At 23.6% G+C, this 18,637-nt stretch overlaps 1 protein-coding gene across 4 annotated transcripts in view; it reads left to right on the top strand.

Annotated features, from left to right (window-relative positions):
* LOC112594352 (glucose transporter type 1-like) overlaps window positions 1-18,637 on the top strand; it is a 54,800-nt gene that overhangs the window by 5,242 nt on the left and 30,921 nt on the right. For 2 of the 4 annotated variants that reach the window (XM_025339101.1, XM_025339100.1), the window contains exon 2: window positions 13,917-14,001. In XM_025339101.1, the coding sequence (XP_025194886.1) occupies window positions 13,975-14,001 (27 nt within the window). In that variant the 5' untranslated portion in view covers window positions 13,917-13,974. Of the gene's footprint in view, window positions 1-7,452; window positions 7,676-13,915; window positions 14,002-18,637 lie in introns of those variants that run through there. The other 2 variants (XM_025339099.1, XM_025339091.1) reach the window with 2 other exon arrangements.

The following is an 18,637-nucleotide window of genomic DNA, read 5'->3' as shown; positions in this document are numbered from 1 at the left end:
TACCAATTATAAAGATAATAATGTATTATACTATTAACGAATGATAGTAAATAGACTAAGTCAAATAACTGACTTACAGTGACTTATAAAATCGAAATCAATAGGAATAATTGTATTGTATTATACAAGGTGATTCACAAAGCATGCTCACTTCCTTTTTTTCAATATTGCAATAATTCAAAATCTGATTTTTAGAATTTTTAAATATATCTTAAAACCATATTATTTTCAAATTTTTAAGATATTTTTACTTCACTTAACTCTTAAAAAATATTTTGTGAAAATACAAGTTGTTTATTCGATTTCTCAAATGACAACCCTACTACATTTTATATTATAGATTATAAATTATTCAGCGAATAGATTTTCCGAACATTTTTACGTATTAAAATCAAAATTATAACGGTTGGTGTAACCCCATCAAAATAGGATTAGAATATACGAGGATTATGCCAGCTATGGTGATTTGAACATTTTATTAATTAATATTAATCTGTATCAAGATTATTTATTTGTAAAATTAGTCCAAGTATAATAAACACTAAATTCAATATTATTTTTATTTTATATTTTTGTAAAACCATTTTTAAGATTTTTATTTTTAATGTAAATATTTGAATAACTGAAAAACCTACTCATTCAAATGTTGAGTTAAATTCTTATATTAACATTTTAAAGTTATCCATTTTATAGTTTAGAGTAAAATAAGGGTGGTTCTCACTAGAAAAATAGAAATTTATATCACCATAAAACACTCTTTAAGTAGTACAAAAAACATAAATAATTTAAAAATCACTTTGTGTATATGACATTAAGGCTTAATAATAATATACATTATACAAAACATACGTAAATATACATAACAATAAATATATATTTTATCATTTCAAATATTAAATATTTTAAATAGGTATATTTTTAATAACTAGAATGTACTAAACATTTATTATTTATAAATAACACAATATTTATTAGGTGATTAAAATATAGTATATTATTTTTCAGTTCTTCAAATGACTATAAGTAGGCATTAGATAATCAATTTAATCTTTATTTTATTCTTGTTTATAGAATTTAAAATAAAATTAAGTTTATTAAATTATTTATTCAACCATTTTTATAAATAGGAAGGTACGTTGAAAATATTTTAAAATAATTCGATCATAAATTCTTACTGAAATTAAATCAATACTTAAAACGTCAAAATATTTATTTTAATAATAGGTCCAATACAAAATTTACTGTCGATGAATTATTGAAATCTTATTCAGCCATGAATATCCAAGAAACTAGAATATTTATGTTGTTTACTAATTTTTCATGCCTAGATATCTGCAGCATATCTGTATATATGTATAAGTAATAAAATCAATTTTTTATTGTTTTTTTAGTACATTTTTACCTTGAAAATTTAATTAATCTAATAATAATTTATATGTGTATTAATCTATAGAGTATAGACTAATTATTATTAAAGTTTTGTCAATGTAAACAATTTTAAAATAATCAAATACCTACTGAATTATAATAATCATGAAAATAATTGTGTTGTTTATACTTGACAGTTGATGTAGAAATATCGATTTACTTTCTTGCGTATTTTATATTAATACTATATATACGCCTATATACACCTATATTGCACATAAATTATTTTAATGATAACGAGTTACACTTTAATAAATGTTTTCTCGAAATAATGATAGGTATGCGTATAATTTATATGCACTACATTTAGAAAATGTAATGGTGAACATTTTAAATATAAATATTTAATATAAGTACTAATAATAGTAAAAATTGAAAAAAATAACATAAAATTAATAAATTATAAATATTGACGTTCAAAAACATAAATGTCATCACTATACATGTTTATCATTCAAGCTTTTGGCAACTAAAATGTATTTAGAATAATTGAATGACCATTTTCAGACTGAATTAACATTTAATGTATTTTTTTTTTATCGCAGTGATAATTTAAAAAAATAATATACTTATAAAAAAAAAAAAAATATGACCGTTTACTGGCATTAAACAAAATTAATGTTTATTTTGTTAGAGTGTCGATATTCTAATCGATATACTTTGTAATAAATTCTTACTCCTGTATCTGGTTTGTTTGTACATTTATGGATCATAACTTATAATGTACATGATAAGCAAAATTATTAGCGAAAATTTAAATTTAAATATTATCTACTTTTCCATGCATACTACGGTTTTAAAACCGTTTATTATAAATGTTATTGTTGTTTATAAAATACTTTATGATACCGACTGTCATATAATCTAGATATTTTGTTATTATATCTACTTATGCGTATAAAGTTATGCCTCATAAAACGCAATATAATATGTACGCATTATTGTAGAGAGAAAATGGAATACATTATTTTTCTTAAATAATTAAATGCATCTCATTGATATCATTTGTTATTTTTAACAGCTCAAAATAACTCATAAGTACGAAGCCGAATAGCAAAATATTACCATCTGTCAACTGCAGCTATAGAGTGGCTTATATATATATATATATTTACTACTGTAATATGGTATTTGTTAACCATGCAGATATAGACAAGGCGTATAATAGGTGATGTAGGCTTTTAAGTATCTGGATTAAAACTACGTGATGGTAACCACCGCGTCTATACATAATATATTAATAGATTTATTATATAAATGACATTTTGACGTAAATGTTTTGTTTTTGCGTCGATCGTTTAACGCTAATGCTTTTATCTTTCGCCCCGCCGGATTCATACCCTATACCTAATAATACTGCTGTAAATCTAGTATCGCGTATACGCGGTACCTATTCATGTACAGGATAATTTTTTTTTTTTTTTAATATTTAATTTATACAGTCTGTACAACAATTTACGACAAGCGTATTTTCAATAGTATGAATACCGCACGACATGTAAGATATAAAAAAAGTCACCAACATTTTATTATATTCTATTAAAAATCGTCATACGGCACATACATATAAGTATATAACGCGATTATTCTACCGAAGTTTTACGACTTTTATTTGGATCTACGAACCTATATATAATTGCATTATATACATATTATAGTGTGTAATGTATGAATGTAATAAATTCAATACATTAGGCACAGAGACGTACACTGTACATAATATACAAATATGAAATAACCATCTGTATGGTCTTACAATAATAGGTATCTGTGAAAAATATACACCTGATGTGCACCTTACCTTTATACGTTTGCGGAGTTCTTGCACGCACATAGTTTCTTGGGAAATCGTTCCAGCGTTATTCTGTCGAAGCGCAGAGTTGAACAGCCTACAAACGGTCGTGAAGAGTGGATGATCGTTTTTCTAGAACTGATTACGATTTACGATTCATCAGCCATCTTTAACCGTGAAACTGACCAACGGAAAATATCGTGGTTAACCGTTAGCGTCTGCCACACATATTATATATTTGTGAACCAGAAACTTAGAACTTCTCTGTTATTTGTCGACGACCACGGTATAGATATTCTAACTCTGGTATTCGTATTCTGTATACTTATGTTCGGACAACCGCGATATTTTTTATTTTGTTGGTCATTAATCATGACATAATATATTATACTAATATATACTATTGGTTTTGTATGCGCTAATCGTCACATCTACCTATTTATTTATCTATCATTTATTATAAATCGTGGGCACGAAACGCCGTGGCTTTTTATATTATTGTAAACTCTTGCGTATTGTGTGCGTGTGAACTTATTATATAGAAACGGGTAGCAGCTGGCTAGCAGGCACCGACAAAATTGTGAGTTGTTATACATTTAATTATTATTTTATTGTTGGTTGTGCCAACAGGCAGCATATAATTAAGTATTATTATTGGATTTATTTAATTTGTTATATATTATTATTATTATTATTATTAATTACTTTTTATATTTTAAATTATTATTGTCCATTTTCATGTTGTTGGGTGAAAAGGGCCGTAAATTTTATTTTTATCAGTTCCATTAATTGTGTTATTACTTATTTTTTATATTACAAACATTGAATTATTATTTTATACATTTATACTGCTGTGATTTTTCTGTATTGAGTAATACTCAAAATCGTTTTTTTATTAAACAACAACCTTTAAGTTTATTTAGAACCTGTGTAATCATTTTTTATACATTCACACATTACACAACACGCATTACATAGCTCGACATTACTTGTCCGACGATCCCGACCACTACTGTTGAAGTTATTACACACACCAGCTATTCCTACATATTTTAAAGTTCTATAGGTCCTAGTACGGGAAGTCTAAGTCTTGGTGTTCGGACGTGCATATTATTATTTCACACTCCCGACCCGCGTAATAACTTATTAATTATTATTGTAGCAATTTGGCTCAAAAAATATAGTTTTTTAACGATTTACAATGATACAAGTTTTTGTAGTATAGACAGTATAGTGCTCATTTAATGTGGCGAAATACCGGTGAAACAATTATGCATGCAGTGTACGAATAGTGTAAAGTAAATTTTAAGTGTTTAAATACCTATATTTACATGTCCCATCACTTCTAACCGTCAGTTTTCCAAGGAGAAATCCTGACTCCTAGATTAAGATAAACCTGTTAATCTGCAGTAATCCAAATTCTAAAGTGTTCACTGGTTCCTTGTAGGAATGAACGCATTCAATATACATCATATTATACAACAGTGATTTGAATTTTTTGATTTTGCACATAATGTGCTATGTAGGTTTGTAAAATCCAAGTAAAACTTTTATAAATTAGTCGTATAGCATGACGAAGTTCTAGTACACCAGTCTTTGCAGTTTTCCCCCTATAGACACGTTCGAATAAGCGTGTGCCTCAAGTCAGTTGATAATTATTAATTTTGATATTGTAACTTGTAACTGCAGTCTGCACGCAATTCTAATGGGAATATGCGTTGTCAAGTTGACTGATGGTCGAAGGTGCAAATTTTATCATTTTGCTCCCATGTTTTTAGCTTTATTTTTACTACACATTATTTTAACGTTATTTTTGAATAGTTGAAAATTATTTTTGAGTGCACTTTACATCTTTTTATTAATATTTATTAGTAATATTACCTATCCTTTAAAATATTTGTATTCTAAAATAGGGTACTTTAGTGGTATATATTTTTCATTTTTTTTTTTTTTACATTATTTTGAAGATTAAAATTATTCACCACCCACTATATTATAACCCACTATATTTTTAGACACTATAGATAAAAAAAAATGTATTATATATTGCCGAATTCCACCAAAAAATACTATAACATCATCAAATTTTATTAGGTAAAATGATAAACTTTTCAGAGTACGTTACAGAGGATTATTCGTAAATAATATGCTCAAATACATAATATATATAAATATATCTGCTCCAGTGGTGTATTTACAGGGGAGGGGGAATTGACATTTGAGATAGTTTTCTCTGGTCTTATATATTTTACTGATTTAGGTATAATGTTTTATATATTTGTCGAATATATTAATATATATAAATTATCGAAAATTTATCATAATATTGAAATATTAAACATTTGAAAGTATTTTGATTGATGTCCGCATCCATACACTGCTTACTACTAATTTATTATGATTCAAAATTTTCCTGTAGTAAAATATCGTCAAACATCATTATTTTCAATAGCCATCCAGCTGAAACTATGCTTCTAAATTCTAATAATAAGCGTTTGATAGCTATTTTAAGGCAATAGCTAGTGGATCTGTACCTAGTAAATAATAAATATCATACAATATTTGAATATTCAACGACGTATTTAGTATATTTGGATAATGGATTCTATGTTACAAATTTATAACGCATCAAAAATTCAAAATATATTACAAGACGAGGGTGTGTATTTTTAGATATGTAATTATACTATACCTAACTAATATTGTAATTTGTAATACATAAGTATATTTGCTCATCCAACATTCTAAATAATTCCAATAATACAATAGAAAACAGATAATAATTAAACTAAAACCCTAAAAACTAGTTATTTTTATAATTTATTGTTGTATTATTTTTAAGACTAACGATACATTTTTAATTATCGATATTGTTTTTATTTTTCCGACATCGTGTCACGATTTCGAAAAAATATCGATTTACATATATTTATAATTATATGTATATTAATTATTAATTATTACGTATTAACTTAAAATATGTAAAATTATAAAAATGTAGAAAATTAAGTACCTATGAAAATAATAGAAATATATATTTTTCAGTTTACGAATTTTCTTCTTCAAGCGGTTTTCCCATCAACGTTGCTTTGAAATATATCACAATATGCCATAATTTATTATCTAGTAGATAAAAATAATAAAAGCGTATTTATAAATTTAAATCAGTCAACTTTATTCGTATTTTAATAAAGCGATATTTTCAATAATTGTTTTTAAATATCGATTACGCAATTATTGAGAAAATACTCACGATATCGTTATTTTATCAAATTATCGATATCTTTGACCAACACTAATTATTTTAATTTTATCCAGCATAACACCTTAGTCAGTAGTCACTACTATCCATTCAGACGGTTGTTATCAACTTATAGTATTATTTAGTGTTTGACTGTTCAAGACCTCAGTCCCCTACAATCCCTCACAAACATTTATTGTGATTTTTGTTTAAATTTAAACATAAATATCTTTCCCTCTCGGAGAAATTATCTATTTCCCTACGTAGTACGTATACGTCGTATACCCCACTTTAGAAAATCATAAAAACTCCACTGGTCTGCAGAGCATATTTATACCTACTATTTAATATTTACTATTTATTCACTGTACCTGTAGTTTACCCATGTTCACTGATTATAAAACCACAACACCTAAATTATATTCATGCATATTACTACTTATGGATTCAATTTTTGCAATCTCCTTTTATTTATTTTTAGTAGAGGATATAAAATCAAATAACAAAAGATTCCAAAATCACTAAAATTCAAAAAAAATATTCAACAGATATATTGTTTATCATTTATATATTATATTCAACAGATATATTGTTTATCATTTATATATTAAAATTTAAAAAAATAGTTATTGTTGTTTGTTGATCACTGAAACACAAATAAAATTAATAACCATTAATAATTTTATGCGTCACGCATATCGTATATTATATTATTATTAGACCTGTTTAGTATTGCCTCAGCTAGTGGAACAAACCGTTCGTTTGACGTAATATCGTACTGCAGTGCAACCGTCGCACGTCCGTTATAATACCAACCGGTTTCGCGTGATTTTTGCCTAGTCGCTATCACAACTTTACTCGCGTAGACGTAGTCAGTCACGCAATCACTTTGGTAGTAGGGTATTACCATCGTAGAGTGGCTCACCCGCCGCTCATCACTTACTACTCACTGATAATAATAATATATAGTTGAACGTTGAACGGTTGTTCTGTTTTGGTTTAGTGTCGAAATAATCGCCACGCGGTTAGTTAGTGTGCGTGTCGGTTGAACGCCTGTCCGTCGTTTGTTCGATCGGTGCGTGATTGTAGAACAATTATTAGTTTTCAATTCTGCGATCTGAAAAACATTAGAACGTATTTCGTTTTGTTGTTCCGTTCTACACGACACTACGACAGTGATGCGCAGATGCGCTGAAAAACTGATTTCATTCTCGGTAATAACAACTCTTATCCGAAAAATTTGAAAATTTTTATTCATTTTTATTTTTAATAACGGTTGTAATATAACATCCCACATTATTGATACGTACTTAATAATTAATCATCTAATCATCTTAAACTCGAGAAAGTAAAGTTATTTATTCTGATAAATATTCCACCGTTATCAAAATTTAAGTTATAGATAAGACAATATTATTATATTTTGCATTTAATAATATACGGCTAGTATTGAATTACACGTTATTTCACGTTAAAGTAGAAGAAAGATCATATTGAAAAGTGAAAAATATTTTCATGCTTAATATTTATTTAAATTGAAAACATTAGGTTCCGCAGTTCCGCTTTATTTGGCTTAAATATTAATAATAAACTAATAAATAAACTGAAAAATAGTCAAATTTAAGTAATAATTCAATTTTTTTTGGAATTTCACGATAGTTATCTTGGAAAAGACTTCATCAAACAAGCATCATATAAATATGTCTATTAATTTCAAGTTCACGATGATTAAATTATTTTCATGATATAAAGTTGGTAATAAATAATAAAAGTTCTTTAAAGCAATAACATCTTCTAAAGCAACACAGCATTATACAATCTATACAGTTTATACCAATATATTATTGTATAATATATATTTTCACTGCTAAGTTTTTTTTTCTAATATACTCACCTCTACGGCTCTACTGACTTAATTTTAGGTTTTTTTTTTCTTGATCTTAAATTACTAATTTAGTTAAATTGAACCATATTTTGAAGTCAAAATAAATAAATAATATTTACATGCATATTGACTTAAATTATAAGTTAAAAGTTTATACGACCCGGGGTTTTCAAACTAGGCAACCTAGCCTAGGCTTATTATTTATTATTATTATTATTATTATTTTGTTATTGAAACTGAATATTGCTATTATTGGAACTATAGAAGTTGTAATTCACAATTCAAACAATAAAAAATAGATATTCATTATTTATAAATTGTTATTACTAAAACAGTAAACCAGTATCAGATAACATGAAAATTACGCGATAGCATCAATTTAGTGATCCACTAAAATAAATATAAGTTAAATTCTACTTCATTGCTACCACAATAAACATAGAAAAATGATTTTTATACCTTTGAATTAATTATATTTTTGTACATTTTCGGTGTAATCACTAAAGTAACAACCTGCATATTGAATGCTATACATAAAGGAACACAATAGTACGTCCTTAGCAGTAAAAAGGTTAAATTAAAAACTAGATTTAAAAAAAATAAATATACTTATATTACTTAAATTTATTTTCCACAATAAATATTAATTATTCATGACATGTGTAGATGTGTATACTATATAATATTTTAATGGTTATAAGTTATAACTTATAATTATTATGACAACATACCTATTTTAATAAATAATATAAAGACACAAAGCCTTTATAATTTATTAGGCGACAGTGTTTTGTATAATGTGCAACAATTTGTAACAATTACAAAATGTTTATACTATGATGCTCTAATTGAATCTCTATATCTACTATTTATTATAACTAATAGTTAAAATGTATAATACTTCTCATGTTATTTGAAATTGTAACGTCTTGCGTGTCATATACGATATCGTGTGCACATTTGTAGATTAATGATCACGCAAACAAGACGTTGTAAGAAAACGTATTCATTTTAAGTTGAATATGTCTGCATGCCTAGATACCTATATTATAAACATGACGTAGGTATATTATATATGCATATTTGATATTGCATAGTATGTGTAATGTACACAATCTACAATATCTAAATGATTATTTCACTTATTTTGATGTATGTGCAATATCTATGTATAAAAAAAATATTACATAATTTTATTATTTTTTATTAGCATTACATAAAATGTTCTTGTTTTTGAAATTAATATTTTCAATTTAATAAAATGAAAACAACAATTTTTTATTCGAACTTGAATGTTTTATTCAGGCAAACTTCAAATATATTTAAACATTTTGATAATTATACTTGACTTATAAAATATTAAGACAGAATAAGTCATTTTAAATTACTTGGAAATGACTAATAGATATATTGTGGAAATAATTATTGCTATTTTATATTTTTATGTGAAAAGTTATCAATACACCATTTTAAAACCAATACGCATCTACTGTCATCACTCAAAATCTGATAAAATCTGGAAAATATTGTTATATATAGTGTATACTTAATGATAAATTGAATACTTGAATATAATGGTTTTCTTTGTAAATTACAAAGAAAATGGATACGGAGTGATTATGTAATATTCAACGTAGCATATATAGTATAGTCGTAGAAACTTTAATATAGTGGATAGGTACTATTCAATTCTTGTTAAGTCTATTTCAATTTAGAATCTATATTTTATTTTGGTCAACACTGTACGACTTTCAATTATTATTCATCCAATAAAATTCACATTCAACTCATTTTTAAACCAAAGATAGTTTTACATATTTTAGCTAGTTTAACCTTGCCATTTTAATTTAGTCTACAACCACAAACTAATTATTTCATTATGGTCTCAAAAAATATAATTAAAAAAATTAGGTAATTAAGTTGTTTTTAAAAAGTTTATTTATTTCTGTTATTCTAATCTGATAAAATACTGTTATACATAAAAATAAGTTTTTATCTCGCATGCACAGAAATTTTAATTTTAGATGCCAGTTAAAGCTTTGGAAAATTACATTTTCTGTTTTGTGGATAGTAAATGTTTTTTTCTGCTCAATCTAATAATTGTTGATGAACACACTAATTTTACGTATAAGTAGGTGACTACTGACTATGGTAAATACTTTATTATAGTCAAGAGAAAAAATTATTTCGCTTCATTCAAAGTAATTGTTTTATCTTACTGTTTTTTATGTAAATTAGTATAGTTTGTACTTTTTTGACATAGGTTTTCCTAGAAGTATTTTCCATTAAGTACGTATCTACTAACAGTGGAAAACTATGACAAGAGTTATCAACTATTGGTTTATATTTGAGATATATTATATTATTACTTATACTTATTACGAATAACATTTCTATGGCCACTATTTTGTCCTTCAAAACTGTTGTTAAATACCATTAATTATCATAAATGCAATTGTTGTAATTATTAGTTTATGGTATATTGTTATATTATAATTATATTATTATAATCCATACTATATTTTGGGTGTATAATTATAATGTACAAATATTATTGTGCTTATAATATATTGCTTTATTGATATTTAATTAATTAGATCTTCTATACTATTTCAAATAGTTAGAATGATTAGTATTTATTTATTGACCTTCTATACTATTTCAAATAGTTAGAATAATTAGTATTTATTTATTGTCAAAAATTACTTGTAAATTTTACCGTAATTGTATATTTAACCAGTATTGAAGTAGATTTGGATGAATAACTAATATTTAACAACTAAGCTATTGTTTTTGATTGTTGACTCATAAAAAAAAAATGTATAAAAGTATGCTTATATTTAATGCATCAAATAAAAAAATGATTCCCCAAATGTCCAAGTAAAATGCATTATATTTATCATTTACGATAAAATAATAATTGATACAATTGTAATATGCACTTTTAAGTTTTTATTAGAGTAAATCGTAAATGTTATAATTTTAACTTTTATAAAAATTATAAGTGCACATTTTAATATTTACATTATCATAGTATCAACTTTAAATAAGAAGAAAAAACGTAAATAGATATTTTCGAATGAATTATTAAAATCTCTGTATAACTTAATATAAAAAATCCTTTATTTAGTCTACCTACTTCATTGATGCAACAATTTAATGTATAGTGGGAAAATAGATATTTTGATTTATTAGTTTATTTCGTTTTTTAAATTGTATTAGCATTTATATTATATATTCTAGAATTGCATGTTGATTTGAAATAAAAAGTTCAAAACGTATTCAATTGTAAATATTTATAAGTGAAATGTTTTTATAAAGATTTATGATCGTATATTTAAATCACTTAGGTATATATTCTGTGATTATTATTGGATGCAATACGCGTAATTAAGTAATTAATAGTATTCATTTTTTAAAGTGATGGGATATTAAACTTAAAAATTCCATGGGCTTAACCATTTTACTACAATAGACGTATAAACGTGTTCATTGATAAGTAATTCTGTAGTTCTATAACATGGGCATAGCTAGGATTTTAACCAAGAGGGGGGAGTTGATAACCTTTTTTTTGCTTTTTCGATTTTATAGTAAAACTTAAACGTTTGGTATAAAAATTAATAGAATTTAGTTTTGACTATTAAACCAATCTCCAATAATAACGACTAAAAATATATACATATTAAAAAAATAAAATTACCTCATAACAATTTTCAATACAAAACAAAACTAAATATTTAAAAATAGTTTTATCAGTGGAGTACACTGGAAAAATTCACTAGTAAAAGGGCGCTATTGGTATATTTGAAGAAACTTTCTACATTTCACTATAGGATAAAAATAAAGTTAATTTTTTTGTGATTTTGCATGGTAGGGGTATTCTTGGATTATTTGTATAGTTTATTATTTCAACAAAGAACGATTCATAAACAGCTGAAAGATTGGCAAAAAAAGCTTCCTTTCTCAAACATGTTCATATAATATGTATAAACCAGTTTTATCATAAATATTAAATTTATTGCCCTCAAAGTATAAATATAAATAAAAATATAATAATATAAATATAGTATGTTCATTGCTCATGCTAAGAGGTGTACAAAACTAAATGTTTCGTCTGGATAACCTTGAATTTAAATGAGGTATGGAATGTAAAACATATTACTAAAATACATATTTTAAGAAAATTTTAAATTTGTTATTCTTTTTAGATTCACAATCACAATTTAACTTACTTTTCTTAAATAGTAAAGCAGATATATTTTAAAGATTTGAATATTCTTTTTTCCACAAAAAGTTTTCATACATGATTAAATTGATTGATAAATTTAGTGTAAATTGAAATTTACGAATAAACGAATATTCAGTTTTAACTTTTAATTCGTTTTCTTTGTCTTTGTTATTTACTCTAATATTATACATTCATATTTGAGAAATGAGATAAAAAATCATTTTAATTAATTATAAGCATTAAAATTAATAAAAATTAACTAATTTTAAATTTATTTATGTCTTATGTGTGTAGTAGTAAAAATTAATTATATTGAGAAAATCTTGGGGATAGTATAAACATGATTAAATACCGTTAAAAATATATTATTTGTTAATTTAAAATGAATTTAACTTTGTGAACTTTGTTTATATAAATATATTTTTTTTTACAAAATATTGTTTTAAAATAAGTTAGAAAAGCTCTCTCTACAAGCATGCTAATTCCAGATTTTTTAACGTGTTTTAATATAATGCAATAAACTTCAATTTCATTTATCTAACAAAGTACAGTAACTACTGACAATAAATAAATATCTTAATATCAACAATCGCAACTATATACTGGTAACTAACGGCATCGTGGACAGACACAACGGGGATATAAGGTGTTTTAAACTTATATTTAGAAACCAAAAAGTCTCAAATTTCAGTGAAAAATTAACGTTGCTATTTAAAAATAAATTAATTATCTTTTGTACATTTTTATACTGAAAAAGATAAAAATTTAAAATATTTTCAAAATATGTATTTAGATACCCATTTTCATTACTCGAAACGCCATTTTAATCCAAGTTAATCCAGCTAAAATATGTTCTTATGTATGAAGTGAATTACAGACATTTTTCATTTATTCGATGTAAAGTTATAATTTATAAGAATTTTAAATAGATAATATATATATATATAATACATATATCATATTTGTATAATAGTTATTAAATAATCTCTCAATAATAATAATAAAAAAATGTTTGTATTCTTATCTAATTTTATTTGTTTTTAACATATTTTTTGATTAGGTGCATTATGTAAAGCACTTAATTTATACATACATATAAATTATTTATAAAATATCACATATTATCATATATGCTGAAACTGTTAAATGTATTAAAGACTAAGAGATTTTACGTTTTTATAATTCATCTGTAAATTATTATTATTTACAAACGTACACCACTTAAATTATTTGTATATAATATTATGTTTAAGTAATTATAATAAATAGTCTAAAGTAGGTAATAAGTACGTAATTTTATATAGATAATTTATTTTTATTTTATGTTTTATGTGTGTTTCAGAAAGTACTTATCATTATCAACACTTAAATCATAAACAGCAAAGATATAAGAATAAAAAATGAATAAATATCTGTTTGGGGTTGAGGTAAGTTTTATCTTGAATTGTTAAAAATTAAGTTTATTAATTATAACGTTTATTTATATATTAATAAATATTAATTAGTTATAATTATATAAAATATAAACAGAATCATTTTTAAAATTGATAGTAATATATCGTATATATATATATATATATTTCCATTGATCATATCAACCATCGTTCATTTTTCTTTATATTATTAATATAAACGTATATTCATGTATAAATTATGATTATTATTCATGGTTTAGTATCCTCATGAGAATGCTGAAATTAATACCTATTGTCGGTTATAGTGTCAATATAATATTATATATTATATACCCAGGACTACTATATAAATGAATATAAAATGGTAATTTTTACAATAAACCCTATTATTATTTTAAACAATTTGAAATTTGTATTCTAGAAAATTTTAAATGCTCACAGGTTTTACATTTTAATCATTTTTATATTTTTCACAACTGTTAAAACTACTATCAATTTTTTGATTCTTAATAAACTTCTTTTTATTCTTATAATCTTAAATAAAATACTTTTTTTTTTCCTTTATTTGAAATAAAATACTAAATAAAAATTATATTTTATTTATGTATTTACGATTTATAAATAAAGTTAATAATTTTCAATACTTCCAATTATATATTATCGATTAATTAACTTCAATTATATTATGTTACACTATCATTCTTTATACTTAAGATATTAATAATATCTCTAAATATATTGTGTTCATATAAATAATAAAATTGTGTATATGACCCTTGTTTTGTGTTTGTGAGTAGTACTTACAAGCTAGGAGTAGGTTGAATTAGATATAGTACATACTTACGAGTACATAGTATACATGTTCTAGACGAAAACCTATATTGCATTAATCATAAACAAGTTTAAGACTTATCTGACAGGTTACAGTTTATATTTTGCATGCTTCTTGCTCTTTAGCCTGAATTATTTTGTTCTTTCTATTCATTCCACCTGTTCGACTCACTTTATTTATTCACTTGCTAAAACAGCACCACTATTCTTTATACAGTTATCGTCTATATATGTACAACGGTTAGGTTTATATTTTATGATTATTCGTGACTACCACGAAAGTTTTATGTTAATCGTAAACATAAGTGATCGTCCTTTGTTCTATGGGTTTTAATTTTATTTTAAATTAAGTAAATACAATTATTTAATAACTTTATCTATCGATTCAATTTATTTAATTTTTAATGGTAATAGCATGCACAAATAAATCACATTAAAAAAAAGGATTCATTTCTTTAGAAGTACCTCATTTCTTTAGTAGGAAGTACCTACTACCTATTGTACATTTTATTACCTAAAATATTCAGTGTATAGATTTAATAACTTTAAAATAATAAATCTTTATGAGAACTTGAATAATCTTATAATTTACAAGCATTTTAAGTTGAATTTTTATTTTTTAATCAAAGTACAAGTATATAAGATAAGATTATTAATTATTCTATTTTTATTTTATTTTGTATTCATTAATATTTTACCAATTTTCAAGTTTTCTTTTTTTTTTGAATTTTCATTCTATATTTTTAAATTCTTACTAAAGAGTTGAATTTCGTTGTTAAAAATATTGATATTTAAAATCATTACACCAATGGTTAATAGACAAATATTCAAATAATTTAATAATCATCTAATGTTTTATGAGTTCTCCAACCTGTTGTAGGGATAATAGGGTATTTCCATTCATATAAATAGATGATAGTATGTAAATATTTGTAGTTTTTCATCCCATAATTATCATGAGATAATACTGGGAAAAATAATGTATTTAACTTAATCTAATAATTAAAATTATGAAAAAATATCAAATTCCAATACATTAAATCTTATAATAAAAAAATATATTTTTAACTATAAATTTAGTATGAAAATAATTTTATTATTTAAAAGTAATATTTTTTTTACAATGTTATAATTAATATTTATCACAAACCATTGATTTTAATGAATTTATCAATTATAATGTTTCTAAAGACAATTTTTAAATATGAAAAAAACTGCCTTATTTTCTAAAATTATAGTTTTATAAATATAAACATATTTAATTATTGATACTTGGATCTATCTGTATTTCTGTAAAAATTGAGTGTCGTATATTGTAATATAACATATTAATAGACAATATTATTCTTTTTACATATTGTATCATTCAATTCAGAATATCCATTGTTGGAAATATTTTAATTTCAAAGAAATTTGATAATATGGTTGTGTTGTAGCATTAAATAAAAAGTTTATTAATTATCCCTTGGTTCTTATTGCTTATATTTAAAGGAACGATGGAAAAGTTAATTATTATAATTTTGAATTTTCCATTTAAATTGTCAGGGGATAAGTGAGTGAGGGAACTTAAATTACGTACTAGCGAAGTAGCGATAATTTCCTTCTATCATGCTCGGTCGATTATGTTGAAAACCGCTTTGTTTTATTATAATTATTCGGTAGTTTCAGTGATCTATTAGGAAACTTAGTGACCTTTTTCACAAGTCATTATGATACTTATGTAACTTATGAAAACACATTTTAATTTATTTATTTTGATGTTTGATATTTACTCTATGAATATATCAACGTTAACTTAATAAAATAATTAATAATTAATAATTATATTCTTTAGTATCTAAACTTATATAATATTAAATATAATTAAATATAATAAATTATAGTTTAATATTTTTAATATACTCTGAAATTTTTAATTTATCATAAAATTCTTATGGGGTATATATTTTTAAATCATATATCCATCGCATAATAGATTACAGTAGTGTACTAGTGTCTATCCTCAAATAATTGATTGCTGTGGATATTTTTAAGGATCCACTTTCCTATAAAAGATGGCTAAATTTCGCTGCAAATAAAAAACTAGATAAAAATCATCCCTATATTGTTCTTCAAGTATCACAAAATAATAAATATTCAATCAAAATATCACATCTATATTTCCAATTTTCGTTTATTTTTGCGTAATATTAAGTCATAATTTGTCTAATTATTAAAAAAAAATTGTATAACATTACAGTAGAAACAATGTTTAACTTCTTTTATTTTGAAGGTAGTTACTTGTAGCAGATTGAATCTATACGTATATTTGTTATGGTTGGAGTTAAAAGTAAAAAATGTACAATATTTGTGAAATAATCACAAAAAAGTAATAAAAAAAAAAAAAAAATATATATATTGAGAAAAACTAATATTTTTTCTTAAATTTTTTTTTGTACTTTACTCAAAAATGAATATCTATCTATAAAGAATTGAAATTAGAACCGAATATTCATATTGGCAATTAATAGACATAATTAAATATTCAAAATATTTAACTCTTTTTGTTCTATTTATATGTATGTATTTTTATTTTTATTAAATTATTGATTATCTTTATTGAATACTAATAAAAAGCAATGTTTGTATGTGTGTGTGTGTGTAAGCGATTCACAGCCAAATCTGTCGTACTCTAGGTTCTGAAAGTTGGTACAGGTAATTCTATACTTAAGAATGTACACTTCGAAGCCAATTTTTAAAATTTTGAATTTAAAGGGGAGCTCACGAAAAAACAAATATTTTTTAGTTTGTCTAGAGTTATAATTGATGTCAAAGAATAGTATAGTTATTCTAATTGCATATAATTTTAAATTTGTGCTCAAAATTTGAAAATTTTAAGATTATATAAAATACTTTAAAAAATATGAGAATAACACTCAAATTTAATTTTATCATTTTTAAATATTTGTATGATTTATTTTTTATAAAAATATAATAAAAAACTTACCCTACTACTTTTATATATTAGGTAAATTAGTTATTATTATATTATTTACAATTTTTAAATATTCATAAAATCCGACATTAATATTATACAAGCTATTTGAAAAACATAAACAGTTTTAATATAGGATCTAAATAAAATAATTAAAAACTATTGAAATATTAAAGTAGTTACAACATTTTTAAAAATATTTTTAGGTGCTAGTTACGTAAATGTTAATTTCCTGTCATCGTTATTCGAAGCGCCTAATGTAAAATATTATCGAATTAATTAATTATAACAGCAGGTAAAAAATTTTGCTATTACAGTTACATTTATTAGAGTAAATCCAAGTTAAATATTATTATTTAATTATTTTTTTACTAATATATGCAGTCTTTTTCTTCATTATATCTTATAATGTTAAAAAATATTTTTATAATTTTTATACTTAATTTTAAATTTAATAACCGATACTATAACTAATAATATAACAAAAATTATTCAAATTTCATATTTTCACAAGTTCAATGTTTTCTTAAAATAATATATATATATCATAATTTACGATTATGAGAATACGAAACGTTATTTGTACACGTATTAAACAAAAACAACTGGGAAATATTTAAATGCATTTATTATATATATATAATTTTGTGTTACTATAAATTCGTGTATCTGTTGTATTATTATTCAAGCGTGATTAAATACCATTAACAAATTATCACTACTGGAAAAATCCAACTTTTTCACCTTTTAACCGCTTAAACATTTTCTCATGAACATAATAAATTATTTATCGCACATTATATGTTTAATGTTAGATATGTATTCGTAAAAATTAAATTTTTT

The sequence above is a fragment of the Melanaphis sacchari genome, unplaced genomic scaffold (assembly GCF_002803265.2).
Source record: "Melanaphis sacchari strain LSU unplaced genomic scaffold, SCAv2.0 Contig22_pilon_pilon, whole genome shotgun sequence".
Lineage (NCBI taxonomy): Eukaryota > Metazoa > Arthropoda > Insecta > Hemiptera > Aphididae > Melanaphis > Melanaphis sacchari.
Note: the sequence above shows the minus strand (reverse complement) of the source record. Positions and strands in the feature narration are given on the sequence as shown.